At 32.6% G+C, this 13,540-nt stretch overlaps 7 protein-coding genes across 9 annotated transcripts; 3 read left to right on the forward strand and 4 right to left on the reverse strand.

The window, feature by feature from the left end:
• Window positions 1-123: 123 nt before the first annotated feature.
• Window positions 124-891, reverse strand: LOC123313667 (MICOS complex subunit Mic10-like). Its single transcript, XM_044898635.1, has 3 exons — window positions 731-891; window positions 565-671; window positions 124-388 (listed from the first exon to the last, which is right to left on the reverse strand). Exons 2-3 carry the CDS (start codon window positions 641-643, stop codon window positions 231-233), a joined length of 237 nt encoding a protein of 78 aa, XP_044754570.1. The 5' UTR covers window positions 644-671; window positions 731-891; the 3' UTR covers window positions 124-230.
• A 178-nt stretch (window positions 892-1,069) lies between these two features.
• Window positions 1,070-1,782, reverse strand: LOC123313666 (protein anon-73B1). Its single transcript, XM_044898634.1, has 2 exons — window positions 1,547-1,782; window positions 1,070-1,436 (listed from the first exon to the last, which is right to left on the reverse strand). The coding sequence occupies exons 1-2, from the start codon at window positions 1,691-1,693 to the stop codon at window positions 1,335-1,337; spliced, it is 249 nt and encodes an 82-aa protein (XP_044754569.1). The 5' UTR covers window positions 1,694-1,782; the 3' UTR covers window positions 1,070-1,334.
• A 337-nt stretch (window positions 1,783-2,119) lies between these two features.
• On the forward strand, window positions 2,120-6,934 carry LOC123313661 (dnaJ homolog subfamily C member 16). The gene is made up of 11 exons (XM_044898627.1): window positions 2,120-2,416; window positions 2,584-2,838; window positions 2,907-3,187; window positions 3,244-3,424; window positions 3,483-3,669; window positions 3,733-3,943; window positions 4,048-4,241; window positions 4,310-4,482; window positions 4,547-4,777; window positions 4,887-5,088; window positions 5,163-6,934. Exons 1-11 carry the CDS (start codon window positions 2,250-2,252, stop codon window positions 5,373-5,375), a joined length of 2,295 nt encoding a protein of 764 aa, XP_044754562.1. The 5' UTR covers window positions 2,120-2,249; the 3' UTR covers window positions 5,376-6,934.
• A 285-nt stretch (window positions 6,935-7,219) lies between these two features.
• LOC123313665 (60S ribosomal protein L38) lies at window positions 7,220-7,724 on the reverse strand. 2 transcript variants are annotated; one of them, XM_044898633.1, is made up of 2 exons: window positions 7,586-7,724; window positions 7,220-7,491 (listed from the first exon to the last, which is right to left on the reverse strand). In XM_044898633.1, exon 2 carries the CDS (start codon window positions 7,477-7,479, stop codon window positions 7,267-7,269), a length of 213 nt encoding a protein of 70 aa, XP_044754568.1. In that variant the 5' UTR covers window positions 7,480-7,491; window positions 7,586-7,724; the 3' UTR covers window positions 7,220-7,266. The 2 variants fall into 2 exon arrangements, with proteins under 2 accessions (XP_044754568.1, XP_044754567.1); XM_044898632.1 differs by having other exon boundaries at window positions 7,607-7,679.
• Window positions 7,725-8,007: 283 nt separating this feature from the next.
• Window positions 8,008-10,479, reverse strand: LOC123313381 (putative tyrosine-protein kinase Wsck). Its single transcript, XM_044898242.1, has one exon. It carries the CDS (start codon window positions 10,299-10,301, stop codon window positions 8,148-8,150), a length of 2,154 nt encoding a protein of 717 aa, XP_044754177.1. The 5' UTR covers window positions 10,302-10,479; the 3' UTR covers window positions 8,008-8,147.
• A 226-nt stretch (window positions 10,480-10,705) lies between these two features.
• LOC123313382 lies at window positions 10,706-12,354 on the forward strand. 2 transcript variants are annotated; one of them, XM_044898245.1, is made up of 4 exons: window positions 10,706-10,939; window positions 10,990-11,622; window positions 11,790-11,959; window positions 12,074-12,354. In XM_044898245.1, the coding sequence occupies exons 1-4, from the start codon at window positions 10,843-10,845 to the stop codon at window positions 12,083-12,085; spliced, it is 912 nt and encodes a 303-aa protein (XP_044754180.1). In that variant the 5' UTR covers window positions 10,706-10,842; the 3' UTR covers window positions 12,086-12,354. The 2 variants fall into 2 exon arrangements, with proteins under 2 accessions (XP_044754180.1, XP_044754179.1); XM_044898244.1 differs by having other exon boundaries at window positions 12,175-12,354.
• Window positions 12,355-12,443: 89 nt separating this feature from the next.
• On the forward strand, window positions 12,444-13,321 carry LOC123314104. The gene is made up of 2 exons (XM_044899220.1): window positions 12,444-12,699; window positions 12,972-13,321. Exons 1-2 carry the CDS (start codon window positions 12,603-12,605, stop codon window positions 13,319-13,321), a joined length of 447 nt encoding a protein of 148 aa, XP_044755155.1. The 5' UTR covers window positions 12,444-12,602.
• Window positions 13,322-13,540: the final 219 nt, after the last annotated feature.

Here is a 13,540-nt window from a genome sequence, read left to right on the forward strand (position 1 = left end):
TACAAACAAACAATATGAAATAGAGTGAAAACAAAATTTCTGTATTTGAACAAGTTAGTCCAATATTTTATGAATATGATAAAATATTACATAGTACATAGTACTTGCACATAAATTAAAATATAGATAAAAAGAGTGTTTATTATCTGAACTCAACAAAACCACTGCTACAGGTGGATTTAAATAATTTATGATAAATTATTTACTACTTTTTCACTACACTTAATGGTCTATAGACATTTCTCAGCGGCTGTTACAGTGGCATTTAGATCTTTCTCACAGTTTGAGTAAGCCATTCCAACACCAAATCCAGAACCCATAAGAAGTGGCCACCTTTTCTTTTTAAAAAAGAGTACTGAGAACAACCCACCTATTAGCAAGCCAGACGCTGAAAAATAAATTGTTAAATTAAGGTAATGGGCTCTGAATCAGTGTTGTTATCTCGGTTGTTATTAATTAATATTTAAGATGAATGACTAATGACTAGAAAAGACAGGTGAAATAAGAACAAATTAACCTATCGATGACATAACATAGTGAGCCTATAACAAATAAACTACTCACAAAATTTAAGTAAACCATCTGTTATACATCTATCCCATTTCTTGCCGATCTCATCTTCAACATATATTGGAATGCCCATTTTGTGAAAATTATGTAAACCCCACCAACTAAAAATACAATTCAAATTAACCCTTTACTTCCAATGACAAGTGATAATAGTATTCACCTCAAACGCCGTCCGAGTTCCAAATATCTTAATTATGCTCTAATATATTAAACGAGCTTTGAATTGTAGTATTGCCCAGTTTGTTCAAAAATTTTGATGGAAAAAATTAGCCATTATGACATTCGGTCGGCGACACTCCTCGTGTCAGGTTATGTCTGTCGAGATTGAACGAAATAGGAAACTGTTGAAAACTTTCAAGGAAAACCACTAGATGGCATCTTGGTTGACTGCTGTAAATTTTAAAAAATTCTCAACTTAGTGGATTCTTTGATTTTTCTGCTTAATTTCTAATCTAAGGTAAGGATATGTTCATGTGATTTTATTTTCAAAGAACCTTTGTAAGTTGCCAAAGTTTCATTTTTATTTGATGCTTAAGAATTCCACATTGCTTTACTTATAACAAATCATTACAACCACAGCCTTCTCAAACAATAATGAAATGTTATAACCAAATAATATTCTCAAATAAAGAGAACCAAATATAAGCATTTTCCAAAACGGTTTTCTACTTAATTGTTAGAAATCTCAGGAAAAAATCTCAAACTCAACAAATGAAACGTTCATAAAATCAAAAAAATTGCATTTTCATTGATTGAGTTTTCATTCAACGCCTTTTTTTCTTTTCCTGCTTTCGCGTTCTGTGAATGGGTCTTCTGGGACTATTCAGGGGAGTCTCTTGCTCTGAGCTTTCGTCATCAGAATCTCCCTGAAAATTCGAAAAAAACATGGTTATTCCACAAATTTCTTTCGAATTAGGTAAGTTGAAAACAGCAAGGTCCAGAATCATTGAATGTTTTTTCAACTTCCGTAACTCACCTTATTAAGCCAGGAATCATCAGGAGAATCGGGCATGAAAACGCAAGCCAAAAGACAGAATATTTGAAAAATAGCTCCTAAATATAATCCGTAGCGCACAACTGTCGCAGTCATGTCTTCCACGCCTAAATTAATAGCAGCATTCATATCGAAAGTATTTTCCGAAAAATTTGGAGAAATATATCAACAGAAACTACTGTTTTGGTTTTTGACAGGTGAAGAGTGAAAACATCACAGAAACGACACATATCTGTGATTTGATGTTTTTTTTTGGATTATAAATTAAGAATTGGTTTTATTTTTTTATTATTCATTATTCAAGTTATGATATGAAACTTTTTGATTCACTTGTTACTCCTGAATAGTAAAATAGTAAATAAGCGTAAAAGGATTAAATCCTAATGGATAAGGTAATACTATCTGTTTTTCAAAGATCAGAAATGTATTCAAAATCTATTAGTTCGTTAATTTTTCATTCTTAGTCATGTCCTCCACATGCATTTTTTATGTAGGCTTTTAAAGGAAAAATAGGGTTTTCCTCTTTTCAAGGAAGGTGTCAAGGAAAGGGAAATGATGTGACAACTGACAGTTCCGGCAGCTCATTAGCGCAGCAAAGTAGTTCGCTGGAAGAAAATCAATCAATAATAATTGTCCTAATGTTTAATTCCCAATAATAAAATTATATGTCTGATACAAAGTGACAATGAAATGGGTTCCCCAATTTTGGTTTTTCCAAAGTTGTATAATAATTCTCTGTTTAGTCAGGAGTTATTTGGGCGAACTACAGGACCCATACAAAATCTTAGGAATACACAGAAAAGCTTCTTCTCAAGATATAAGAAGAGCCTATTTACAATTAGTTAAGTCTTGGTGAGTAACTGTATTCACTTTCCCAAAAAGAAATCTATTTTTAGGCTGAAAATGAAGGTCTTTCTATCCAGACCAAAACATGCATTCAATATTAGCCAAAATATGGAGCTCTACAAGATTTGATAATTTGAAGGTTAAATATTATTTTAAATTTCCTTTCTGCTTAGGCATCCAGATAAGTCTAATGATCCATCAGCAAGTGAAAAGTTTGTTCAGATAAAACAAGCTTATGAATTGCTGTCAGATCCAGAAAGACGAAAAAGATTTGATCTAAAAGGAATAACTGAAGATGACTTTCATACCCGACCTGAACGATCTCCTTACCCTGGTGATCCATTTGAAGAAATGTTCAGCCATCACAACCATTTCAGCAATCAAGAAAATGATATTACATTCTTTCACAAGTTGTCTATCAATTCAAGGTAAGGAAGTTGATTCCATTTCAGGTCTGTTAACATGTGAATTATGTATTATTCTAAATTCATTACAGGCAGTATGAAAAACAGATAGTACCAAAAAGTTCCATTACCCCATATTTAATATTTTTTTATACCGATTGGTGCTTCCCATGCCTTCAGGCAGTTCCACACTGCAGAAAGTTGATTGATCATTTAGAGCCATTGGGAATCAATTTTGTAACTGTCCATTCAGCACGTGAATTAAATCTAGCTAGGAAGCTTAGTATTCACACCCTTCCTTGCTTAGTGTTGCTGCTAGATGGAAATTCATATGTGTTTAAAGATAGCGTCATTAGTCTGAGTAGACTTATTGGTAAGTTCACTCCTTTTTGTTCAATTCAATCAATTTGATTTTGGTATCTCTTGAAGAGTTTATCAGACAAAAAATGCCTTATAAGTTAGTGCCTAAAATCAAGGAGGATGATTTAGAAGAATTTTTGAGTGGATGGGAGGATAACAAAGTGAGGGGGTTGATTTTTGAGCCTAGAGGAAGTATGAGGTTAAGATATTTAGTGACTGCCTACCATTTCAGATATAGAGTTTCTTTTGGGTAAATATAATTGTTGTTTTTTTGATCATGGTATAATTTTAACTGAATGCAATTACAGGTTTGCAGATTCTGATGAAATCCGTTCCAAATTCCAAGTACCTTATGACATGGACACTGTACTTTTGTTCAATGAAAATACTTCTCGACCAATGACAAGTGTCAGTATGAAAGACATACCTACCTCTACCCTCCATCACATTATCTCTTCAAATCAGTATTTAACCCTTCCAAGATTGTCATCACAGGTAACATGAGAGATATGACTCTTAAAATACAAGGACGTATTTACTATTGAATACATGTTACAGGAGGTTTTTGAGGGACTCTGTCCATGCGAATGGCATAGGCCGCGGAAAAAGCTATGTGTTATTTTGGTAACTGAGGAATCTAGTAAACATAATCCCCATCGTGAAGCTTTGAGAACCTTCGCTCAGAATTCTCCCTATGGACTGGATAAAGTTAGATTTGCTTATATTTATCACGGAAAGCAGATGGAGTTTGTGAACTCATTGATACCAGGTAAATAATGAAAGTAAAGTTTTAATATCAATTGAATTGAAATAAAAAAGATTTAATACTCTTATTGTCTGTGCTTAGAACTATAGTTTATTGTTTATTTTCAGAGGGATCACTTGTTGAACCAATGCTAAGAATAGTAATTTTATGGAGAAGGGACGTTTCTCATGTGAAATATGAATGGCTGAATGACAAATGGGAATCAAACTACGATTTTAATGATAGTTTCCATAAGTTAGAATCTTCAATTACTCGGTTACTCAAAGCAAACGAAGCTTTGAGTTATGAAGGATTTATCAAGGTAATTCATTCAGCTGTGTTTTGTAAAGTACAGAGAAAGTTGAAATAACATTTTGGTTCACTTTACAGGCATTATTTGATGAACATGCGAAGGGCATATGGGGCCGAATTTTCACAAGAGTTATAGCTTTTATTGATTCTCTTTACGATGGGATTGGAAAAGAACAAATATTACCTATAGTTTCTGTAATAGGAACGGTATTATTTATACTATTGGTGGGATACCTTATGGCATATTTGGTGTAAGTAAAACTGCTGAATCTTCACTGAATGTCTCACGTTCTCCTATTTATTGAATTCTTACAGTCGCTTGGAGGAAGAAGATGTGAAAAAGCGTAATGCTAACTCAGGAAATAATAATAATGAACTGTCGAATTACCAGCCTGAGCTTAAGCTCCATGAGTTGCGAGCTGAAAAATATAATGGCCTTCTTCGTCTCCTCAAACCAGGTTGCCGAACAATTCTCCTCATTTTAGATATGCAGTCCCGACAACAATTGATACCACCTTTTCACAAAGCTATGTGGCCATACAGAAAGTGAGTTTGCCTATCAAATGAATCTTTCTTGTTTGCTCGTTTTCTCACATAGAATTCAACATTATAAATGAAGTTATTCAATCTTATGAGGTACGTTTTAAATTTGCAGGAATAAGTCATTGATGTTCGCTTACATGTACATTGAGAGGGGTCTCAGTTGGTATAAAGAGCTGCTGCAGTTGGCTCTGCCCGAAGACTCTGAACTGGCAATCAATCCCAGAAATTGTGTGGGTACGGTGCTGGCTCTGAATGGCCATCGGAAATATTTCTGTATGTTCCATGCTAAACATTCTGAAAGGAATGGTAAAAAGGTGAGAATTTTCCCAACATAGTTGAAGCACAAAGACGCTGTCAATCTGATGGTCATCACCATTTATATTTTCAGGGACATTTGAAGTCCACGAAGTCGACACCTCGTAGCCATGGAGATCCTGAAAGTGGGGCCTTCATTGGTTTCGACTCCAGCTCTGAATCAGATGAGGAGGTGCTTTTAGAAGGAAATCTGCTTGATGGTCTGCCAAATTGGCTTGATCGTCTTTTCGAAGGTTTGACCCGTCGTTATCATTTTAACTATTGGCCAGATTTCCCCAATAAATAGGCTGTAAACTGCTTTTGGCATCAGTCTGCCTGTGTTTATGGTATAAGTTATTTATTTATATTTATTTAAATTGCATAACGATAATTGTACATATATTTAAAATGATTTAAATGCTACATTGTAGTGAAGTCTTTCAATTGAGAAATTTTCTTCGAGGAGACATTTTCTTGAAAAATAATTTTTGTGTTATTATTTATTTTCACATTTTGTTACAACTTTTACTATCGTGGTTCTGTTGACTGCAGAAAAAGTTATATATACCTCAAACCATACTTCCTTTCGCAATTGCCATAACTTAAAAAAAATTTAATTCCAAGTAAATTGATATGTGTTTATGGAATTCAAAAAAAACATGTATCCAGTGTGTGCTTTATCGTCTGTATGTATGTATGAATTCGGGACCATTTTCTATGATACACAACAAATTTTTTAAGGAACACTAATAAATATTTTATTAGGGATGAATTAACAGTCTTATTCTAGTTCCAAAGCGTAGATTCCAAATAATCTCATAGATGCATAGTGAATGGCCTCCCATCTTTTCTCCTGAAATTGGTAACAAGCCCTTGATTTTCATTTATTGCAAGAATTTTTTCTAAGTTTGTATTTTTTATTCTTCTACATGAAATCAGATTTTTTTTGGTATTCTTAGAGTTCGAAGTGGAGGTGCATGGATTGTTGTTATCACCAATTAGTCCAGGAATGTTATTGCTCATTTTGTAAGCATAAAACTGAGTTGAGATTCAAAATTTTTAGGAACAATTCATTAGTTCTTTGATGAGTTTTATACTATAAATTTTGGATACCTACTTATCTTAGGAAATTACATGTTTTATGAATACTTTAATTGTTTGAAACCATCTCTGTAGGATTTCTACCCTCTGTTTGCAATCACCAATCAATTCATAATGAAGAAGTGTTGATTTGTGTATCCCTTAGTACGATCAATATTTTTTTAACCATTTTTCAGTTCTGAAATGGCTCTTAGAATATCAAAAAATAGTTTTTTGAGGTGAATTAGTTGTATAAGAATTCCGATATTAGCTCAATTCCAACTTTTTGAGAATCTTTCAGAAATTGTTATAAGCCAATTAGTGTAGGTTTTTTATCGACTGCTGAGTTATATTGTATTTCAAATTCGATGTTGGAATATTTGTTGTACATTTTAATTGATTGTACAATGAAAAGTTTCTAGACATTTGAATGAGCTTTTGTGATTTGTGATAGATATGCAGCACATCACATATCTCAAAAAGTGCTCTGCACTCACGATTCACAAGTAGTTTCTTGAAAGACAGTTCATGCTAATTCTTAATATGAGATTATTCTAGTCAACATTCAATCAAACATTAGTTTAAGGAAGAGCTGCCAAAGATTTGAGCAAAAGCCATTACATTTATCCCTCAACTATTGAAGAGTTTATTTCTTATATTTCGATGCATTCATAATATGGAAAATACATTGACTTCAATAGATTGTTAATTCGAATAGGATAGTTATAGTAATTGATAACATTTCTATAAATAATGAATTGTTAGATAATAAAGTTTTGAAACTTGTTATGTGTTATGTTGTAGACTGCCTTGTCGGGTTGAAATGAAAGGAATCTATTTTCAATAACTAGCTTGTCATACTGGTAGATACATTAAGAATTTTGATGAAGAGTAACTTCATTCACACATCGTCCTCACTACTTAGAGACTCCAAAGTTTAACAGTGTAGACTTTTTAAAAATGTTGCATATATACGGACCCAGAAATATGCAAAAGGCTAAGCTACTATCTATCCAAATTAATTCGCAAAAACAAGAGTAAGAGAATGCATTAGAGTAAAAATAAAACAAATGCTTTTGTAAACATTTTATTTACCTCAGTAAGTATTTATAACTAATTCACTTTACTTCTTTAACTTGGAGTCCTGGTGGGAGGGACTGCTTCAATTTTTCTGCTTTTTCCTTATCTGTAATCACCAGGGTGTACAGAAATCGGCTGCATCTCACCTTAAACTTTGTGTTCAAGACATTTTTCTTTATCTTAACACTTTTAGCGTCTTTTCTCCTAGCTGTTAGGAGGAACTCCTTGATCTCTGTTATTTCTCTTGGCATCTTGGTTACTTTCTGAAAAGGGGAGTGAGGAATCAATTAAGTAAAGGGTTCACGTGCAGTACGAATGGATTACTTAATTTACACACAAAAAAGATTTATATCTTACTTTAGGTCAGCAATATAAAACTTGTTCTATTTTTGAACGAAAATAACACGTGCTCTCCTCAACTAAAGAGTAACAAGAAACCATAGATTATACTTGACAAACTTTCTCTCTGGAAAACGGGTGGCGTCCTCTATCAATATTATACTCAACTAAATTTTATCGCTATCGGAAACAGAGCGTAAACTATGCGCCGTGGATTGACTTTTCATTATCCAAACTTAGATGGCGAGTCCATCGAAATATTGTACAGGGGCTGATGAAAAATGTTTCCGTCCTGTACCGGTGGTGTCTAAAAAGACGTTTACTGCTGGAACCTAATGTTGAGGATGAATAAACATTTTAGAATACTTGTTTGAAAAATATTTGAGCGATGTTTGAAAATTCACTTCGAGAATTCCCAGTAAATGTTCAAAAAAGAGCAATAACCTAAAAAAATATATATTTTCTGAAAGCTGCTATAAGTCACAATAAATTATCATAAAATAATTACAAATAAAAGTGTATACAAAAATGGACGTATTTATTACTTAAGTACATAAAAACTATGTACAACAGAAATCCATTAAACAGGAAAAGGCTTAAATTCTAATTCAGGTTTGTACTGTTCATATTCGAATGTTTGATACAATTGGAATGAAATAAATGGTATAATCAAGTTCTCATTGAGGCCTTCTGTACTAATACAGAGGCTTTCGCAACTAGGCCTTTCACCCATATCGATTTGCCAGCAGTTCAACATAATTTGGTAGACTTCATCACTGAAATATTTCAACTGTGGTAACCTAGTGCCTCGGGACACTTTATCTGTGAGTTCTGCAATGTTTGATATATGACTGAATGGAGTACCACCCACAGAACAAATTTCCCACAATAAAACACCAAAAGACCATATAGGACTTCTGGAAGTGAAATCTTGTCCTTTCAGAACCTCAACAGCAGTCCATCTGGTGCAGTCTAGCTCTTGATCAATAACATAATCAGCTAAACCAAAGCCAAAAATTTTTGGAACCAAGTCGTCACTTAGCATTATATTTCTAGCACAAAGTTTGGTGTGTATTATTTTGCACTTTTCTAATTCCAGCAAACCTTGTGATATCTGAATAATAATATCTAAAACTTGAGATTCAGAAACTTTGGAAAACTTATTTTGAAGCATTGTTCTACTGTTAATTAAAAATTGTTTCAGATTCATAGGAAATACTTTTAAGAGAACATACAGCATATGGGAAGATTCACTGGTACCCACAAGTTCAATTAAATTGATGTGTTTGTTACATTTTATCAGCATGTCCAGACTTTTTAACATTTGTTTCTTCTCTTCAGGAGCTAAAGTTTTATCAGCAATTGTATATGCTACTAGGGAAGTACTATGATTATTCTCATTAAGACTAGCATTACATATTGTTCCAAATCTACCTTTCCCAATGATAGAATGTGCATCTACTGATAGTTCATCCTTTAAATTGAATATTTTCACATTTCTCCTCAAATTCTTGTAGTGATTCACAAGAATTTGCTCATCTTCTGGAAGATATGCAGAATTTTCTATGCTAATCATAGGACCTTGTAATGTTAATTCTTGTTCAGAAAGCCTATTGTGTCGATGTCTACTTAGAACACGATTTCTCAAGATCATAAATCCAAGAATAATGACAATGAGTATAAAACTAAGAATAACAATTGCAACAATCAATAATGTTGAAGCACCTGAACTGTTATTTTCAGTATTATTATGTTCAAAGCTGCTTTGATCAATCTTACTTGGATCACTATAAGACACTTTAGTTATGTTGTTATAAGTACTCACAATACCTACAATGATATTATACCTTAGACTTGAAAGTAATTCCACATTGTGGTAGGGACCATAATGTTGATTATCCCCAATTGTGAAGTTTTTATTTATTCCTTCTGGTGTCAGTTCAGCTGCTATATAGTAATTCAAACCTTTCTCTAATGATTCATAGTAGTTTTTAAGGTATTCTGGTTGGAAAATTTCTTTAGCTGTTTCATCCAATACTATAACTTGGTAATAGTTAATAGGACCATTGTTATTTATAACTGGATAAATTTTAATAAGCATTTGACTTCCACTTCTAGATAAGATTTTAGGAGGATAAGGTTTATTATCAGGCTCTCCAATCAGGGTCTCCACCACTTTACTTGCTGGTAAGCCGAGTCCATTTTCAGATCTTCCTTGAATAGTTATATTAAAGCTTGAAGCTGATTGTAGACTCAATGTTGTTTGAAATGTTGTATTAGAATACACCCATGTAGCATTTTGAATTGGATATTGTGAGAACGTATGTAGTACACCCGCTGTAATCTCATACTTTGTTATTTCAACATAACCTTCAGGTTTTTCCCAAGATATTTCAACTCCTACTTCTGTTACAGACTTCACCATAAAATTTTTTGGTGGACCAGGAATCAAATCTTCTGAGGAATAAACGGAGTATTCATTACATTTTTCTTGTCCATTGGAATTGCCTGAATCTCCTAAGAAGTTACTGCAGAAGCATGAATTGATGTTATTAGATAGAACAGCATATTTGAAAGACTTTTTGTAACATTTTTCGACACAGTCTTGAACATTTGGAACAGTTGAGATGACATTTTGACTTCCATCATATTTATAACAACCAATGTAGGTGCCTTTCTCAATTCCATGGGAGTATTCGAAAAAAATCAGAAGAATAAATAAGAGTATACTCATTTTAAGGTGAAGGCAGACAGATTGAAGGACAACTTATAAAATCACTGATTTATCATTCCTTCTCAATTATTTTGAATGGGGCATTTCTTTACTTTTCAAATACAATTGAATATAAAACACACCCATTTGATTAATCAACAACATATTTTAAAAACAATGACTCAGTCATCAAAGTTTGATCAATGTCAGTTGCTCATGTTCAAAAATACAAAACTATGGAACTACCAACTGGATACATAACAATTTCAGAGTGATCTGAGGAGGTAAAATATTATAGCAAGAATAATTCCTACCGAACCTCATCAAGAGAATTGATTTCAATTAAGTTATGATTTCCTATGAGATTTAAAAAAAATTTAAAATTTATATTTGACCGTAGATTCAATGCTAATAGGTCTATAAGTATGACGTTTCTAATTTGAATTAACGGATTTTTCGTAGTAGTTCTTAATTATCATCTCAAAATTTGAAAAATAAGGCTAAAAGTTAAATTATCCTTTCATTATCATTTCAATAATGCTTGTGTAGTATAAATTAAGTTATGTCATCTAAAATTGATCCTCGTGAGGTACTATCCTGTTTGAACCAATTGGGATACAAAAATATTGATGCAACTCAATTACAAGCGTTTACTAAAGGTACCATTTGTGTTATTTTATGAACATTATAATATTATAGCTATTTATAGATCTCAAAAAACTGATGAAATATGAGGAGCGCAAATCTAATGAAGGTAACATTATTAGAGTGAACATTGTGAGGGATTTGAATGAAAAAGAAAACACTGATTTCTCTGAAGTGAAAAAAATAAAAGTACCAACTTCTCAGTCCTCAACTGCAGTAGAATTATGCATTACTAAGGTCAATAATCCAGTAAGACGTCCAGGTACAGATCCATCTCAAGCTTCCTTAGTGAAGAAGAAAAAGAAACGAAGTACCTCCTTAGAATCTAGCAGTAAGTCAACAGTCACAGTGGCATGTCCAGTTCATTTTTTTACTGGAATTGGATGCCCTGAAGCTCCTAGGTCGAAATCTGTGGGTTCAGCATGCACATGCCCTATAGATGCACAGTCCCAAGTTTCTAGTTCATGTATAAAGGACAATAAAAATAAGAAAGGAAAGAAACTAATTTGCTCTACTCTAGAAAATAAAAATGAAACCAATACAACTACTAGTTATCCTAATAGTGATAACAGAACTTATTATTCAAGTTATTGTCCCACTGGAAAGAAAAACCAAAAAGCTACTATTTCTAGGAACTATACCCATGATTTCACACATCCTTGCTATTGTCCTGGTTCTATGAAACCTAGGAGTGCAGGTTAGTGATTTTTTTTAAGCTTCTTATAATTGGTAATTATTAGAATGTATTTTTATGAAAAAGAGAATCTGGGAAAAATAAACAATTGAGAAATTGTCATTTTTCTCTTCAACTCTGATGCAATGTTTGTGGTTGAAATATCATTTTTCCATATTGAATTCTTTCAGTAATTAAATGCAACATAGATTGTAAACCACCCTTCCCAAAATGTGATCCTGTTAATTTGTATAAGTACTATCAGAGACAGTGGAAGATAAATAGAATCCCTGGTGAAGATATCTCGAGAGAGCAAAGATTCCGATGGTGCTTTAGAGAAAAAATCAGCTGTGGACCTCCGGTAAGATTAAAGAAACCTTTGAGGAAGAAGTATGATATTGTTTTACCCATAAATTGAAAATATATAAATACGAAAAATAGCATTTTAATTTTTTTCAATTATTTTTGATTTCAGGCCAGGAAATAATTTTCGCCAATTCCTCTTGCTCAATTTTCAAAGTTTTCAAGTTAACTACGTTTTAAGATCATCCAACAAATTTATTTTTGTTTGTTTAGGAATATGGTGTTTTGAGTTTTCGATATCTGCCTAAATTTGGAGTTTAGGAGATGGTACCATCTGATATAAAAATAATTTGACGATTGATCTCAGAATCAAGAAATGTGAGGTTTATTTTTTGTGAATAGTAAGCTAGCATAAGGTTTTGTTGATTGTTTAATAAAGAATTATGTTAGAAATTTGTTTCATTTACTAGATGCTAACTAAATTACTCAATTAACATTGATCCTGCATAAGTAGTTGAATCTACTGCTTCCCCAAAATTGTCTAAAAATTCAACCCAATTTCATTCGACACCTTGACTTTCCAGAGTATCATAATTATGTCGTCATGAAGTTTGTCATGTTGAATTTGAACTGAAGAAATATTGTAGAGGTTTCATCTATTATAGCTATTGAAAATCAAAATTGATCTTTCTGCATTGGGAATGTCCCAAAAAATTGATCCAAAAGAAGTTCTCAGTATTCTCAATGCTTTGGGTTATAAAAATATAGATTCAAAACAACTTAAACTTTTTATAAAAGGTATGTAATCGTGATATCGATTGAGTTTATTGAACAATTAAACTGTTTAATATGAGTTTGATCTGAAAAAGTCAAAAACGACAAAGTTGGTATCACAAAAAATTTGAAAACAGAGGAGGGTCATAAGTGAAAGAAAAACATCATTTTCATTGTCTCAAAACTCTCAACAAACTCTGAATTTCCATTCAAGTAAAAATAGCCCTATAAGTGCTGAAAAGTTATTGGTGCATATGACAATAAATTCTTCTGAATCTTCATAAGGTGTTTTTCAGATTTGAAGAAACTCAGAAAATATGAGGGAAGAAAACATAATCGGCCAATAAATGCTTCAAAATCTGAAGCGAAAACATCGAAGAGGTCAGTGAAAATAATACTCACAAAACCTTCTGGATCTATCTTGAATTTGATGGAAGATTCAGAGGTATTGAATTCAACAGATAATTTAAAAAATGTTCAAAAATCTCCAGATCGAAATAAAACTGCTCTGAAAAGTTCTCACAATCAATTTTCAAATTCTCACCATCTTCCTGCACGCGTTTTAGTTTTGAAAGTATCACTTTTCCGCATTGGTGCTAGAAAGAGATTTTTCTGGCAAGTATCGCAACAGTTGCGTACACGCTAACTGGATTTTTATACCTATATGGATGAAGTATGGAACAAAGTATTTATACTTTGTTTTGTTTTCGTTTCAAAGATATTTCTTTCAAATACACATAACGCGCGTATGCCCCATATTTTTGTTTATCTAAACTAATAATTATATTTATGTACCAAGGGCGGAAAAACTCTAAAATATAGTTAAACCTGCAAATTGAAGCAAGCAGGCGAGACAATAGACTGT

Source organism: Coccinella septempunctata, chromosome 5 (genome assembly GCF_907165205.1).
Source record: "Coccinella septempunctata chromosome 5, icCocSept1.1, whole genome shotgun sequence".
NCBI classification, from domain to species: Eukaryota; Metazoa; Arthropoda; class Insecta; order Coleoptera; family Coccinellidae; genus Coccinella; species Coccinella septempunctata.

Excerpts from the sequence above, each read along its gene's own strand:
- LOC123313667 (XM_044898635.1), bottom strand. The coding sequence starts at position 643 with ATGGGCATTCCAATATATGTTGAAGATGAGATCGGCAAGAAATGGGAT. Across the intron at positions 389-564 it reads AGATGGTTTACTTAAATTTT|CGTCTGGCTTGCTAATAGGT; the intron begins GTGAGTAGTTTA and ends TTTATTTTTCAG.
- LOC123313666 (XM_044898634.1), bottom strand. The coding sequence starts at position 1,693 with ATGAATGCTGCTATTAATTTAGGCGTGGAAGACATGACTGCGACAGTT. Across the intron at positions 1,437-1,546 it reads ATGATTCCTGGCTTAATAAG|GGAGATTCTGATGACGAAAG; the intron begins GTGAGTTACGGA and ends TCGAATTTTCAG.
- LOC123313661 (XM_044898627.1), top strand. The coding sequence starts at position 2,250 with ATGAAATGGGTTCCCCAATTTTGGTTTTTCCAAAGTTGTATAATAATT. Across the intron at positions 3,670-3,732 it reads TTCCAAGATTGTCATCACAG|GAGGTTTTTGAGGGACTCTG; the intron begins GTAACATGAGAG and ends TACATGTTACAG. Across the intron at positions 5,089-5,162 it reads CTGAAAGGAATGGTAAAAAG|GGACATTTGAAGTCCACGAA; the intron begins GTGAGAATTTTC and ends TTATATTTTCAG.
- LOC123313665 (XM_044898632.1), bottom strand. The coding sequence starts at position 7,669 with ATGGTTTCTTGTTACTCTTTAGTTGAGGAGAGCACGTGTTATTTTCGT. Across the intron at positions 7,492-7,606 it reads TTCGTTCAAAAATAGAACAA|AAAGTAACCAAGATGCCAAG; the intron begins GTTTTATATTGC and ends TCCCCTTTTCAG.
- LOC123313381 (XM_044898242.1), bottom strand. The coding sequence starts at position 10,301 with ATGAGTATACTCTTATTTATTCTTCTGATTTTTTTCGAATACTCCCAT.
- LOC123313382 (XM_044898244.1), top strand. The coding sequence starts at position 10,843 with ATGTCATCTAAAATTGATCCTCGTGAGGTACTATCCTGTTTGAACCAA. Across the intron at positions 10,940-10,989 it reads ATTACAAGCGTTTACTAAAG|ATCTCAAAAAACTGATGAAA; the intron begins GTACCATTTGTG and ends AGCTATTTATAG. Across the intron at positions 11,960-12,174 it reads AAATCAGCTGTGGACCTCCG|GAATATGGTGTTTTGAGTTT; the intron begins GTAAGATTAAAG and ends TTGTTTGTTTAG.
- LOC123314104 (XM_044899220.1), top strand. The coding sequence starts at position 12,603 with ATGTCCCAAAAAATTGATCCAAAAGAAGTTCTCAGTATTCTCAATGCT. Across the intron at positions 12,700-12,971 it reads ACTTAAACTTTTTATAAAAG|ATTTGAAGAAACTCAGAAAA; the intron begins GTATGTAATCGT and ends GGTGTTTTTCAG.